Raw genomic sequence first — 16758 nt, 5'->3', positions numbered from 1 at the left:
TCACTGCAGATGGGGATTGTAGCCATGAAATTAAAAGATGCTTACTCCTTGGAAGGAAAGTTATGACCAACCTAGACAGCATATTAAAAAGCAGACATTACTTTGTCAACAAAAGTCCATCTAGTCAAGGCTATGGTTTTTCCAGTGGTCATGTATGGATGTGAGAGCTGGACTATAAAGAAAGCTGAGCACAGAATTGATGCTTTAGAACTGTGATGTTGGAGAAGACTCTTCAGAGTCCCTTGGACAGCAAGGAGATCCAACCAGTCCATCCTGAAGGAAATCAGTCCTGGGTGTTCATTGGAAGGACTGATGTTGAAGCTCAGGCTCCAATACTTTGGCCACCTGATGCGAAGATATGACTCATTTGAAAAGACCCTGATGCTGGGAAAGACTGAGGGCAGGAGGAGAAGGGGACGACAGAGGATGAGATGGTTGGATGGCATCACTGACTCAATGGACAAGTTTGGGTAAACTCTGGGAGTTGGTGATAGACAGGGAGGCCTGGCATACTGCAGTTCATAGGGTCACAAAGAGTCAGACACAACTGAGCGACTCAACCAAACTGAACTACCTCAGGAAAGTCAGAATTACCTTATGGATCCATTTTCCAATGTGTTAAATGGAGAGCTAAATGTACTTTTTCCAAATATGATGAGATGATTAAGAGAAAGAACTACATCTGCTTATTATTCCTATACATTACTGTAGAATATAAAATCTACAAAAATGATTTCTAAACAATTAAATGTTTTGATTTTCATAATACCTTATGGCAAGTGTCTTCATCTCAGAGAATAATTTGATTGTTAATTATGGTAAAAACAAGATACCAGGTCATGGGTAATTTTTATAAAAGCCATTAAGGTGTTTCCCAGTGGCACCAGTGGTAAAGAACTGGCCTGCCAATGCAGGATATGCAAGAGACACAGGCTCAATCCCTGGCTCAATCTTCCCAAAGATGCCCTGGTGCAGGAAAGGGTAACCCACTTCAGTATTCTTGCTTGGAAAATTCTATGGATAGAGGAGCCTGGTGGGCTACAGTCCGTGGGGTGGCAGAGAGTCAGACATGACGGAGCGACTGATCATACAAAAGGTGCTGTGATATACATATTTACTTATCTATTCATCCTTATTGCAGAAAAACCAGAAGATGCAGATAAGAAAAACTCTACTTAAAATTCTTCTCTTGAAAGATGACCACTGTTAAAATTTTGTAAATACTCTCCAATAGTGTTCCATGCAAACATATTCTAAACAGACTATCCTGTAACTTGCCTTTCCCTCCATTTATAAATATATCATGTCATCCTTTGTCAATAAAAACACCTATACTATTTGAATATTTTGTGAGTATCCCTCACAAACAATAGCTTATATGTATGTGACAATTTCCTTACTCTTATTATTGAACACATAGATTTCCAATTTATTATAAACAATGTGGTCATTTCAAAAAAACATATACTTTTGTGTACTTATCCAATTAATCTCCCAGAAAATATTCCCAAATCCATCTGTCGAAGGGTATGAAGCTTTTTAAGACTTTTGATATATATTACTCATTGTCCTCAGGAAAACTTGTACTAATAATATACTCTTACAAGTTATCTGAGAATGTTCCTTTCCCAAGGCCATGAAAACACATATTATTCTAATCTATACTGGCGAGTGAACAGTATCCTTTTGTCATTTTAATTATCATTACTTTATTACCATCTTAATATTTATTGGCCATTCTGACTGCACAAGTCCTTGATAAATGTTATCCACTTCTGTCTTTTCCTTATGGATTTGAAAACATTCTTTGTGAATTAAGGGTCTAATATTCGTATGCATGTTGCAGCTTACCAGTTTATTTGCCTTTTCACGGTTTATGGTATTTCTGCCATACCAAACTTTAAAGACTTGGAAAAGCAGCAAAGGTGTGCCTTCACCCACTTTCCTCTTCTGCACTGCTATGTACAGGACTTGTGGTAACCATGTAGTACTTGTTTTATGCTAGTCTATAATGGGAAGGATTCTAGTATTTCCTCATTACGTTGATATTGGCTATTTGAGACAGACAATAAAATTGGACGGGGAAAAATGGAGGAAAAATATTCCCTTTTCATGATTAAAAACAAAATTACAGATCGGGAACCCATTTTTAGATTTTATCAACTGCTTTCTATATCCAAAAAGCCACTGACATGTTTGTTTGTTTTTCTCTTTTGGTGCATAAACACTAAATATAATAAACCCTCCTTTGTCATGGTGGATTATCCTCTAATACACAGCCCATAAAATAGGACAGAGAAGTATAAAACGTGAAAAGTACAGACTGGGAAGTCAGACTACTGGAGTCTAAGTCTTGGCTCTGCTATAATTAGCTGTATATCCCAGGACAAGTGACCCAACGTCCCTACCCCTTAACCACCTCATATGTAGAATGGGGACAGTAACAGTGAATCTGCCTCACAGGGCTACCGTGAGGACTAAAATACGATCATGTGCTTTAGCACCTGGCATATAAAAAGCACCAACAGTAACTGCTGTTCTCAGTAACACACTGTGGCATTAGATACCCACTTTGTTGTTGCTTTCTCAGAGTTCTGTCCAACTCTTTAGTGACTCCATGGACCATTACCTGCCAGGCTCCTCGGTCCAGATTTCCCAGGCAAGAACACTGGAGTGGGTTGTCATTTCCTTCTCCAGGGGATCTTCCGAACCCAGGGATCAAACCCGCATCTCCTGCATTGGTAAGCAGGTTCTTTACGACTGAGCCACCAGGGAAGCAGATATTCACTTTATTTATGAGTTTATCATGAATATTCCTAAGTGAAATCAGTTGTTTCAGCAATCTATATTCATTTGATACCTGGATTATGCCAGCTTTAAAAACATTTGGGAAACTTTCCTCATGTCTATATATACTCTAGAAAAAAATCAGTATTTTATAAAGATCGATATTTTCATAAAATGCTTTTTTATAATCAGCAAAGTAACCTACACAGTTGGGGGGGAGGAAGGCAAAACATGCAGATGATGTAATGGGAGAGGAGTGGCTAGGAGAGCTAGCCCCACCTCTGCCACGGCCCTGTGGTCACAGGCCCTCATACAAGGATGCTGAACCAACATCTAACAAGCCTTTCCCCTCTCTCTGATGCCTCTACCTCAACAGCTGTTCGACAGGTACTACTCAGCGCCCACGTTTTAATCACAGCTATCCCAAGGGAGAACAGACTTCACAGTCTACTTCCTTTTTTATTACCACCACTACCCCAAAACTTCAACTTAAATGAACATCAAGTATAAAAGAATGGCAGGAAAGAAAGGATTGCACTGAGAAAATCCTGGATATTTTCTCCTATGAAGGCCAGGATTTAAAAGTTGAACATAGATATGAAAACAACTTCAAGTTTTCATGAGTTACCAGTCAGCTGTGTAGACTGACCCAAATTTTAATTTTCATCCCTGGGTTCCCTCTTCTGTCACACTAAAATCCTAGGTGGTTGTTCAGAGGACTTCTTCATCTAGGGAAGAAGTAATATTCAAAAGACAGGATAAACAAAAGCAGTGAAATTCTATCTCAAAAGAAAATGCTGTATTGATTCAGATTTGAAAGAACAAGCCCTTGGGAAATTTTCACTACTGAGAGGAATGTAGATCCTTTGCTTAAAGTATACCATATTTAATTAAAATATACTGACACATGGGTAACCAATAAAGATTAGGTAACAATGACTGTTACGCACTACTTTTACAGAGCATTCTGTGACAAAGATAAAAAACTTCATGTTTATTTCATAACCGAACACTCCCAGTTACCTTATGAAGGAGGAATGTATTAGGAAACTGAAGCTCAAAAAGGTTAGGTCACTTAGCCAAGATATTGGGGCAAGGATTATAATTCGAATTTCAAAGCCCATACTTTGAATATCTGCAAATGAGTGGCTGAAATTACATTCAGCCAGGCAATTAAATGCAGAACTACATTGTTCCTAACTCTAATACTTACTGCGTGTAGCACTGACAACGGAAAGACACTTTTTGAATAAACCATTTTAAAGAATAATCATCATTCTGGAAAGCCGAAAAACAGAGTCTACAAAAAAAGTTACTTCTAGTATTAAGTATCAAATTTGCCACCAAAATAACAGATATTATTTTACTGTATTATTTGCAGAGTGGTCATACACAATTTCTAGATTAGATGTGTTGACTTCAATTTAATTTTTCTAATAAAAACATCTTTATTAAACACTCCTATTTAACATGTTTATGTAAACTCTCATTTTCTAAACCCAAATATTAGTGAACTAGTAATAAAAATGAAAAATTAACCTATTTTCATGGTCCATATACAATGAGATGCAAAATAAGCATAATGAACATCTTACAGGAATATTTGGAATCACAGAAAATATTAGGAGACTGACTGACACATAGATTTAAACAATTATTTGTAAAAATGTCACCCTTTGGTTATAAACAAGCATATTATATAACAGACTTTATGTCTTATATTGTATTTTCAAAAATTATACATATTTTAGATATAAGCCTATCCTAAATGTCAACTCAAAAAATTTACCTTTAGCTAAGGAGAAATAAAAATGTATATGACAGTTTGACATTAAATTTTTCATACTATGGACAGAGTAAATTTGAAAGAAACACTTCAACTGAAGCAAATTTAAGGGTAAAGGTTATATTTTAATAAAGTGAAATCAGGAAGACTTATTTAGAAGACTAGAAGAAGTCCCCTTAGTAACAATCTTTGTTTAAATAAACCAAATATATACATATATACATATATATGTATAACAACTATTTCCAGTTCTTTGATTTAAACAAAAAAGATCGTCATCTTGATGAGATGTTTAGTGTAGATATTCAATTTTTTTTCCTAGAAAAAGACCTTTTGTAAAAAGACCTCAAAGCAAAAAATAAATTTAATCTGCCTTTGTTCAGGACTTAGGTCTTATCTCAAATTAATCTAATAGATCCTAGTTTTACCAAGTAAAACTGCTAACATAAAAGCTTCTAAAATTCTTTAAGATATTTCTTCTTCAAAATCTAAGTTTCAGGCTTACTTTCTATTTTTCTAAAAGTACAACTTCAACTATGAAATTCAGTCCTCTGCATATGCCAGGTGATGCTATAAATCTTTGTATTTCTCTTTTAACTATCTAGCTGTGAAAAGGTAAAAAATAAAATTTTAAAATGAAGTCCCTGTATTGGCCCAGATATACTTTTAGAAATGTAAAAAAAATGAAATTGTCTCCAAAGTGACTCTGTTTTCCTCAACATCTCCATCTTCCTTTGTAAAAACAGAATATTTTACAAGAGGGGCTCTCACAGTAGGGACATGTAGATTATGCTGAGTGGTTGGTCACATAAAACCTTGTACAGACTCTGCATTCTGCACAATGCTTTCAGATGATGAGCATAAGTTGATGAATTAACGGGGTAAGAAACCTTGGAAGACAAATCAGGACACTGGGAAAGCAAAAGGTGGAAATGGAAAATTTTATATACTTTTCCTTAAAATGGTGCATATTTTTCTCCTCATACGAGAAAAAGTCATACAACACATTCTCAATTTTGACCTTTCTTAGGAAGACAATAAATGTCAGTGCCAAAAGGTTTATCTTAAAATGAAAGTGTATGAGAGAAAAGACTCCTTAAAAAAATATGTATTAATCATACATTGAGAAATAATTCTCCAGTGTAGGGTGTTTTGGGGGGGGTGGGTCTTTCTAATTCCAAAAGTAAAAACCCACAATTTTATCTTGAAAGGAAACTAAGCATGGTTGAGCTTAAACCACTGTCTGAACCACTAAATTATTCATATTATTCTATTTCAAAAGTGTGCAGATTTTACCAAAAGATATCCAATTTCAACATAACAGGTATGGGTTCAAGGTCTGTTCTTAGTGATTCCAGAAACTGCTTGCAGAGCATTCACAATTTCAACAAAACCAGAGAAAAGTTCTTTCCAAAATGAACATTTTCAACCTACTGGACAGAATTCATGCTCACACACCGATGTTCATTTCAGCAGCATTTGTCTCTGTGAAGTACATCAAAATCACTCAAACATCAAATTGCTGATTTGATAGAACGATTTATTTTCCTGAAACAGGAAAGTCATGAGTGACTTGTTCTGAGGTATGTTTCTGAGCTGTGAAGGACATCTATTTGGAAGCTCTGCACTTGAAGGCTCCTCTTTAGGTGACAGCACTTTATGGCTGGACAGTCTCTGCGGGTACCAGATTCCCTGTTGTGTCCAACTGCATACATTTACATGTGCATGCAGACACAGGGCACTCGGCGTGATCCCTGAAACACAGATCAAGTCACAGTTAAAAATCTAAACTACACATATGTACACACATTTATCATATAGCCTATCATATCTGTAATGCAATTTTTCAAAATGGCATTTGGAAAGATACAGGAATTAAAACCTGAAGACCAAAAGCATTAAACTAGAAATAAGCACCAAGCTGAACATGGGGGAAAAGTTGCTGAAAAATGAACAGCTTTACTTTCTAAATAGATCTCATTTACAGTTATGACCGTAACAGTGTGTGCTCAGAGTTTAAATTTAAGCCAATGCGACAAACTGGGTGCAAAAGTCATAGCAATGAAGAGTACAGGGCCACTGATACCACTCAAGGTGAAAATGAAAGTCGCTCAGTTGTGTCCGACTCTTTGTGACCCCCACGGACTTTGGACCCCCATACAGTCCATGGAATTCTCCAGGCCAGAATACTGAAGTGCGTAGCCTTTCTCTTCTTCAGGGGATTGTCCCAACCTAGGGATCTAAACCCAGGTCTCCCACATTGCTGTCGGATTTTTACCAGCTGAGCCACAAGGGAAGCCCAAGAATTCTGGAATGGATAGCCTATCCCTTCTCTAGGGGGTCTTCCTGACCCACGAATCGAACCTGGATCTCCTGCACTGCAGGCAGATTCTTTACCAATTGAGCTACAAGGGAAGCCCTCAAAGTAAGAGTTAAATATGATCTTGAGTCTCCTTTGTAGGAAATGTTTATTTTTTACATAACAAGCTTATATAAAAGATAACTATTACAGAAGCTTGACATGTATTCTATCATTTAACTCAGTTACACACTATATGCATTATATATGATGGGCTATTCAGTCAGTTGTAAAAAACTGTAAATATATCCTCTCCCCAAATAAAGTTAAATAATGCTTTTCAAACATTTAACCCATACATTTATTAAAGTTTCTTAAATCTTAAGTATTTATAGTTTAAGATTATACAAACTAGTGATACCAATGTCTGCACCATCTGTGTTAAGTGACAGTAAAAAACAAATCCACCCATCCTTTGACTGTATAACCTGAAGTGTTTAAGAGGCGCTCTGCCTCATCTCCTCTGGTCCTAGGCCTACTAGGGAAGGGATGTGCTGGTTACCTGAACCAGCTGAGCATGTGTCCGGCATGTCCACCGTGCCTGCAGTTGTGACACCACGTAAACCAGTTGTTAAACTGAGCCAACTTTTTGTCCTTGCTCAAGTCTACTTTTTCATCTGATTTGGATCCTCCTATGGGTTAAACACAATGATCTTCATTAACTATACCATAATACTTGATTCAAAATTTCTTAAAAGGTAGATCTGAAATTATATTAAAATATAAATCACACATCATATTGAAATAGCAGTTTTAATGTTAGAATGTAGTTTAGATTGAAAAATACCAAATAACCAGAATTTTTTGTATTTTTAATAGTCAATAATAAGTGGAAAAACAGACATTATCAAACCTACTAAGAAGTAATCCTAATTAACAATTTTAGAGAAATAATCAGTAGTTTAAAAATCTTCTCATAAAGAAAACACCAAGTTTGGTTTACAGGTGAGTTCTACCAAACACTGACGGAACAGGTAATTTTCATCTGCACAAACTTCAGGGCTTCCCGATTGGCACTAGTGAGTGGTAAAGAACCCACCTGCCAATGCAGGAGACGTAAGAGACGTGGATTTGATCCCTGGGTTGGGAAGATCCCCTGGAGGACGAAATGGTAACCCACCCCAGTGCCTGGAGAATCCCATGGACAGAGGAAACTGGCAGGGTGCAGTCCCCAGGGCCATACAGAGTCAGACACAACTGAAGCGACTTAGCACGCACACGAACTTTTCCAAAGTATAGGAAAAGAGGGAAAACTCCCCAATGCCTTTCATAAGGCAGGTATAACAAAACCAGACAAAGGTAACATAAAAAAGAAGCTTATATGCCAACCTCCCTCCTGAACAGACATAAAATCCTAAATAAAACATTAGCAAACAGTATGATTTAGCAACTCCCTGGCGATTTAGTCACTATAACGTGTCTGACTCTTAAGACGCCACAGACTGTAGTCTGCCATGCTCCTCTACCTACATACTCTCTAGGCAAGAATACTGGGGTGGGTTGCCATTTCCTTCTCCAGCGGATCTTCCCAATCCAGAAACTGAACCCAGGTCTCCTGATTTGCAGGCAGATCCTTTACCCACTGAGTTACAAGGGAATCCCTTAGCTTCCATGAAAATGAACTAAAGAAACATCTGTGGATGGTGAAAGGAGACACATGCAGCAATGTTCGTAACAGTAAAAATCTGGAAAGAAACAAATGTCCAATAGCAGAATTTGTGTTATAGTCATAAATGTTAAGTAGTAATAAAAATGAATAAATCACAACTACATTCATCACCACAACAGAAACTAAAAAACAAAAAAATTCCAAGGCTGAGCAACAACGGCAAGTCAAAGGATATATGCCATTTGATTCATTTATAGAGTTTAAAACACAGACAAAAGTAAATGTGTGATAAAACTACACAGACAAGCAAGAGACTAAATTAACAGATGATTTAGGACAGTAGTGAGCTTTGAGGAGGATCCCTAAGAGTTGTGAAGACGAAGGGAGAGATGACCCAAGGCACTGGTATAGACAGTATTATCTTAAGCAGGGTGGAAGACTCATTGACGACTGATTTATCACAGTACGTGATGTGTACATTTCTATACATTTGTATTAGAGTCCACAAAAAATTGAAGAAAAATGTTATTTATACATGTACATTCACACACACACATTGATGTAACTTGCAAAGCTTGAAAAATTCTCATTCTATTAATTTTGGCCACCTTAATATGTTTCATTTCGTTCTAAAACAGCAAATCAAAATATTTTATGACCATATATAGAGAAAAGAATAGAAAGATAAGTAAAAATATTAAGCTTAAAGAAGCAACTGTGTATGTATTAAGACATAATGCTATATTCAAAAGTTCACTGGGTCACTGCTGAACACACTACTGCTGGACAGTCTTGCAGACAGTTTTTTAATATACTTATCTTTTTTAATAATTGTATGAAGACAAAAGGATGTAAAGGTGGTTCAAGGATTTAAGATATACAGACACTGAAATTCTTCCTAAAAGCTTAATAAAAACAATAAATAATGAAAGGAAGGAAAAGTGGGAAGAGAGAAAGAAAATATAGACCTTTTAAGGATAAAGCATTTTATACTTTTGTGTATAGTTCTCACTGGTGATTTCCTCTGTTTTTGTAACTTCTAATCCATAGAGAAAACAGACTGAATCCAGGACAGATTAATTCTTAGGCTTCTGATAAAGCTTAAAATAACAGCACTACTTCACTGCCATGTGAGAAGGCTTTTAAAGATCAAACAGCTTTTATTTTATTTTTCAATTTTTAAAAATAAATTTTATTTAAAAATTTTTTATATGTGGTCACGCCAAATAGCATGCATGATCTTACATCCCCACCAGGGACGTAGCCTGCGCCCCTTGCAGTGGAAGCACAGAGTCTTAACCACTCAATTGCCAGGAAAGTCCCTCAAACAGCTTTTAAATTTAAAAGATTTATAGTAAATCATGAAGGTATGTGTCACAGAATAGGTAAGGGGAAACCAGAGTTTCACTTAGGCACTAACTAGAATAACAATAACAATAATGATGATAGTAAGAATAATAAACTAACATATAATCTAACTTTTACAAATGTATCACACCGAAAAGTTAAGCTCTGTAAGGGCAGGGATTTTTGTCTGTTTTGTTTACTGTAACATTTCTAGTACTTGGAAAAACAGGCACTAAAACACTGTTAAACAGATAATGTTTATAGTTTTTAACGCTACATATTAGTTTATAATTTATAAACTTAACTAAATATGTATAATTATAAATTCAATGAGACACCTCAAAAGCAGTCCAACTCTGAAAGCACAACTCAGCGTAAAACTTTGGAGCCCTCAGTTAAATAAACTTATGGAAACTCTGGGTATTTGCATCACAAAGCATGATTGATGGATGCCATCTCTAACTGCAAACAGAGCTACAAGGAGGTTTGTACACCTGAATCTTTACACTGCCATGAGCCAGTATTTGATTTCTATTAGGTCCTATTTTACTTCAGAATTCAAGAGTCTTCTGATTTTACAGAATAAAAAAAGAAAATGCTTACTACTTCATAATTAACTCAGTTCAACTCTGCCTTTAAAGATCAGAATCAGGCTCCCCTAATTTTCCTGCATTGTTTCCTAGACTCTGTTATAGTCATCTACTCAGTAGTTTCCACAGACTCACAGTGATTACCGTCTTTACTAATCTCTTTACTCTAGTACATACTTTGTACTCTGTCTACAACCTGGACAGGCTTCTCTAAAATCTTCACATATTTAAATATATCAAGTAATTAGCCTCCAACTAAAATAAATAAATGAAAAAGAAAAAAAAAACTTTATAGAGGACCAGCTTAAATGGCATCTTTATTTTGGGCGGGGGGGGGGGAGTTTCAGATAGAAGCAATGTTATCTTCTTTCAAAATTCCTAATATTTTCTTTATAAAATACCTAAAATACCCCTTATTCACCTTAGAGAGCCCAGTGTATTTCAGAATTTGAAATGTTTAGGGATGTTAGAAAAATAATGAGCAAATATTAAATTACACCCTCTGGAAAACTCTGAGGCAGCATCCTGTAATTAAACACATCAGTATTTCAGCAATGAAATATATGAAAGTTCACAAACAAGAGAAATAAAAACTTTAATAACCTCATGTCAATTCTGAACAGGTTTTTTCTTTTTCCATATGAGATTTTGAAAATTCAAAAAAATTCCCCTAAACTTTGGCTTTTCAAATCTTATAGAGATTTGGGAATGACAGATAAAAGGACCTGTGTACAGGCATGCTCAGCTGCTCAGTCATGTCCAAATTTTTACAAACCCATGGACTGTAGCCTGTCAGATTTCTCTTGTCCATGGAACTCTCCAGGCAAGAATACTGGAGTGGGTTACCATTTCCTGTTCCAGGGGATCTTCCTGACTCAGGGTTTGAATCTGCATCTCCTGCATCTCCCGCACTGGCAGGTGGATTCTTTACCACCGGCACCAGCTGGAAAGCCCCAAAGATTTTGAACTAGCATTTATTTTCTAGAACATATAACTTACTTTATGTTAGCTATCCATGCTCATTTATACATTTATATACCATAAGCTCCACCAGGATCTTTGAGTCATCCTAGCAATCAGCCTCAACTTAATTTAGTGCATTAAACAAATATTCAAACTTATATTATTTCTGCAGCAAATTAAAAAAAAATTTGAAGCAAATATGAGAAAGTTTTAAGACTTGATAAACCTGGGTGTTGAATTTTCATTAAATTAATAACCTCTATAACAGAGCTTAAAATGTTTTATGGTTTAATTTTCTTCAAATTCAAGAAAACTGTTTTTATCTTTTCTTACCTGTTTCACAAATAGAAAAACCTGAAAAGCTAGTTTTCTAGCAAAAAGCAATAGCACTCTAGCCATTACAATTTGCTGAGACTTACGGTCCAAAAGACATATTAAGTTCAATTATTTCTAAGTATCTAAGTTCACATAGAACTTACTGGACGCCATATTTTGCCTCCTTGTTCTTTCATTGTAGTAGATTTTTATTTCAAATTGTTATTTTCTATTTATTAGTAGCAATGCGTTCCCTGGTGGCTCAGATGGTAAAGAATCGGTCTGTAATGGGGGAGACCTGGGTTCAATCCCTGGGTCGGGAAGATGGAGAAGGAAATGGCAACTCACTCCAGTACTCTTGCCTAAAGAATTCTATGGACAGAAGAAACTGGTGGGGTACAGTCCATGGAATCATAAAGAGTTTAACACAACTGAGGGACTAACGCTTTCTTTCAAGGCCATTAAAAAAGTGATCAACATGCAATGTAAAAAGTGAAAGTCTTTGATTAAAACAAGTCAAGACTAACGTGCATTTAAAGCATTACATACTGCATTTGTTAAAAAAAAAAAAAGGGTGGCGGAGGGTGGTGGTGTGGGGGACGACTTCCCTGGGCCCCAATGGTTAAGAATCGACCTGCCAATGCAAGGGACATGAGTTCAGTCCCTGGCTCCAGGAACTAAGATCCCACATGCCACAGGGCAACCAAGTCCATGCGCCACACGCCTAAGCCGCACGTCCTAGGGCCTGTGCTCTGCACTAGGAGAAGTCACCACAATGAGAAGACCATGAGCAGTGACACAAACTCAGCACTGCTAAAAATAAGTAAAATAAGCAAAACAGATAAAAGAAATTCATTTTTTAAAAAAAGAATCTATTTTGAAAAATAGTAACTTAATGATACTAGCAAATCTCTTTCAGATGTTAAGGTAACAATAAAACAGACTACTTAGAAGAATAGTTACAGAACAGAATCATAAAACTTCGTAAACAGGAGGATCTCCCAGTCCAACACTCCGTATATAAGTGGGTTAAAGTGACTCTCAATCTCACAGACTAAACATCACAGAGCCAGAACTAAAACAGGCATTCTGATATCAGATGCAGTTCTTCATTCCTTATTCATTTACCACTATGCCAGATATTCAAATGTTTCTAACTAAAATTTTTGCTTTACTATGATTTTCAACTTATATAAATAGCTGAAATATTTCCAGCCACTAGATACATTTATAGTTGATTATTGGTCTCAAAAATTTTCTCTGTATGTTTACATTAAGCAGTATACAGTAATTCTAATACTTTTAACCATTAAAAATGTACATATATTTATGAGATAGCTGACAAACATAGCAGAAACACCACCAAAACTTAGAAGGACAGGACTCTGACTTCTAGGTTAATACTTTCTGTATATATTTTCACAGGCAGATTTTGAAGATGAAGTAAGAGAAAATGTCAAAGTGCTTTGAGATGATCAAAAGTTCTTTATGCACACAAGATATCTGTTACTAGTTGAGGCCACAATGACTTTTTAAACATAAAATGTGAGGGAGCTCCTCTTAGAAAAAGTGGTAAGAAAACAGTATATGATTATTTAACATTTAAGCTCTTCTTACAAACTTTAAACTGGTAAGCATGTGAGATTAGAGATACTGTGGACAGAGATTTTACTCTTAATGTATAGATTTATAAATTATAGAACACAAAAACTGCCAAGCAAGCAAAGTGGCTTCTCTTAGAAATAACACAAACCCAAGGTGGTATGTCTTTTATTTACAACATTACTAAATCAATTGTGTAGAAACAATTTCAGCTCAAAAAAGTATACTGAATTATTATATAGAATCATGTCATACCAGGACAACTAGAAACAGGCGTTCCCATGTTAATGAGGCAAAGTGCACAGCGAGGAAGGGGTTTTCGGCAGCCAGGGCAACTCGTGACTTTAGACTTCGTTGGTGAGCCGCTGACACCGTACTGACTGAAGCCTCGGCCCTGGTGGGGGACCGTGGAGCAGCTGTAGGAGATGGACTTCCCACAGAAGTTGCAACTCACAAACACCTACACAACAAACGAAAGGAGAAATGAATAAAATGCAAACGTCATGAATAAAGTTTAAAATGACTAAAGCTTGATCCTGACAAATTAGTTTTCAATAATTTAAAAAATTTTACTGTATACTTTAAGTTATCTGCTAAGTTGGCTAGTTCTAAGACTTCCACTTAGCAGTTACATTATTTGAATACTTCTTGTTACTTTGTTTAGTTATATTCTTCCTAATATCACTGACAGGTACAGAAAAACCCGGCAGCATTAGATTCCAAATTTTAGGAATAACAAAGACTAAATAAGAGTTCACACTGGGACATTACAAAATATCCTAATATGACTTTTGATACAAATTTCAACAATATAATATTCTGAACAAAATTTTCTTGTAAAGAAAATACTCATTTCCCAAGATAAAAAGGAGTCAAGGAGCCTATAATAGTAAGTAGCTAAACCTTAGGAATAATAGCAATATAAACTGTTCATTTTACCTTTATATTAAACTCCTAGACTCTCAAACACTTACGATACAGAGTAGTAGCAAATATCATGTAACACTACTTTATTAATACTCAGGTTGTTTTAATACAAGCAGTAATTTCTCAACTTTCTAAAACAGGAAAATAGCACCATCCAGTGCTCACATCGAGGATATACCTGGCTGTTAATGATATTTACTGCTTGTAATCAGATACAGTGATCTCATATCAAGTGCTTTATGCAATAACGGATCTCATGCTGCTTCTTCAAGTCACAGTACAGTTGATCCACAATGCTGTATTAGTTTTACGTGCACAGCAAGGTTAATTCGGTTTACAGTCTTTTCAAGAGTCTTTCAGGTTACAACAAGACACTGTGCTATATAGTACATTCTTGTTTATTTTAAATAGTGCTGATTTCATGTTTTTTAAACTACTGCTTGAAGAAATAAATTTCTATGTGTAATTAGACATATACATATGTACAATTAAACAAGTCCTGCCTTATTACATATAATAGTGCAGAAAAACACAACACCCAAGTGCAAAGTGTAAGAACATACAGTAGTTAAAATTTGAAAGGTCTTGGAATACACTAGAAAGCCTCACTCAGACAGTCTTAGGACTGAGTTAGGTTTGCCTAAGAGCCTCTAGGCCTGCTGTGGTTTGTTCTGTGTTAGATTAAAGTGCAAGACACTGAGAGAACTGTTAGAAAGTGTAGGATCAAAAAAACATGAAAACTAAAGACAAAGTACAGTCTGGTTAGACAAAGACATCAATGGGAACTCAACATGAGCAAAAGAACAAGTTTATTAATAGCAATTTATTAAATTGAACCCTCAATTTACCCAAATAACATGATGTAAACACTTGTTTTTTTTTGGCTGGGCTATTAGGTACATGTTACAATTTGATTCTCTCCAAAACAAAGCACTTACCTGTGCTAAAGGCTTAGAACTGGGATCCAACTTACTCCTGTGAATATCAAATTCAGCTCGTTTGTGCCAAAACCTCCAGGCATCTAACAAATTTCTATAATTCTCAATCCAGTACTGAACTCTTTCATCTTTAAGAACATCTAAAGGAGAACCCTAAAAAGAAAACACGAATTATTTAAGTTTTAAAAATTTTCCTGGCTAAGCCTGAAGAAGATTCTAGGCAACATGTGAGTGGGAGTCACAAGAGAAGAAACAGGCTACCTTTTTGTCAAAAGCTGGCTCCTAACAAGGATACACATAAAATAGTTGATGGAAGCTCCATTAATTTAAACTGGCTTCTACCAATAACATACATATGCACTGTGTATACTATTATACCTGGCCAGGGAAGTGTAATTCTCTCTTACTTAAGTTTAAAGACCTAAGAGCAATCAATTCACCTCCCTGGTTGAATGTAGTAAAAAGTCAAAAAACGACGTAAATATTTTTTTTCTCTCAACAATTAAAACTTCTAAGTTGGCAAAATATATTTACTATCTCATTCCAAATACACACCAAAACTGCTCAATCACATTTAAAATAATACTGAGCTTGGTCCTTTCAATCTAGCAATACACTGTGAATTCAGATGCCATTTTTGTATACCTATCTATTTGAAAATTAAAACTGCTTATTCTCCCTGGCCTTCAATTAAAACATGTATTTATCTCCATAAAAAAAAAAAAAAAAAGCAAGAAAGAACCCAAAACCGAACAAAAAATGCTTAGTTCTTTGACCCCTAAGCCATGGTGAAAAGAAATACTTTCCCTTAAATTTACTTTAGATTCCTTCTCACTAACAACTTCAATTTCCTGCCAGTAAGACTTTTCTGAAAGCTGTATTTTCTCTGGCAGCTGTGACGTTCCACATTTCACCTATGCTTGCTTTGAGTTTTCCTCTATTGCTTTTAGTTCTATTCAGGATACCATCCTTATCTTCACATGATGAACAAAGCAGAAAAAGCCTCTATCCTCAATGATGCAATGGGAATTAATCTGAAGCCAAGTTTTTCCAGTTCTGTTTTGGGGCCACAGAGAAAAGTGAAATGTCAGAAAGAACTTCGCATTCATTTTATGGAAAAAAGAAACCTGTAACAGCTAATAAAGACAATCTACCTTTAGACAACTCATCAGAGAGGAGAAGCACATCTTTCACCTAGTAATTGGGTATTAATTTCAATTACCAGAAGAGTTAAATTTAGCTAAAAGAATACATGAAAAACTAATAGTTGACAATTTCATTTTTTAAAAAAGTAAATATCTACTGGACTCCTAATTATGACCAACTAGCCAGAACTAAATCCCTGATTTAAAAAGAAGACTCAGAAAAATCAGAAATTTCCCTATCCCACTCTTTCCCCTTCTGTGACAATAAGGATAAACTAAGAAAGAATCTGGTCAATTCATATGTGGTAAATCTTCTCTAGAACCATTTCAATAAAACTTAAAATCAAATTCTGAAAATGCGTGCAGAGAAAACAGTTCAGAGATTAAGTC

General features: G+C 35.7%; 1 protein-coding gene across 7 annotated transcripts in view; it reads right to left on the bottom strand.

The window, feature by feature from the left end:
• Positions 1-5092: 5092 nt before the first annotated feature.
• MIOS (meiosis regulator for oocyte development) overlaps positions 5093-16758 on the bottom strand; it is a 35072-nt gene continuing 23406 nt past the window's right edge. For all 7 annotated transcript variants that reach the window (XM_065938939.1, XM_065938935.1, XM_065938937.1 and 4 more), the window contains 4 exons: positions 15224-15376; positions 13614-13818; positions 7435-7564; positions 5093-6327 (listed from right to left, as the gene is read on the bottom strand). In XM_065938939.1, the coding sequence (XP_065795011.1) occupies positions 6231-6327; positions 7435-7564; positions 13614-13818; positions 15224-15376 (585 nt within the window). In that variant the 3' untranslated portion in view covers positions 5093-6230. The remainder of the gene's footprint in view (positions 6328-7434; positions 7565-13613; positions 13819-15223; positions 15377-16758) is intronic.

This window comes from Muntiacus reevesi, chromosome 6 (assembly GCF_963930625.1).
Source record: "Muntiacus reevesi chromosome 6, mMunRee1.1, whole genome shotgun sequence".
NCBI classification, from domain to species: domain Eukaryota; kingdom Metazoa; phylum Chordata; class Mammalia; order Artiodactyla; family Cervidae; genus Muntiacus; species Muntiacus reevesi.
Note: the sequence above shows the minus strand (reverse complement) of the source record. Positions and strands in the feature narration are given on the sequence as shown.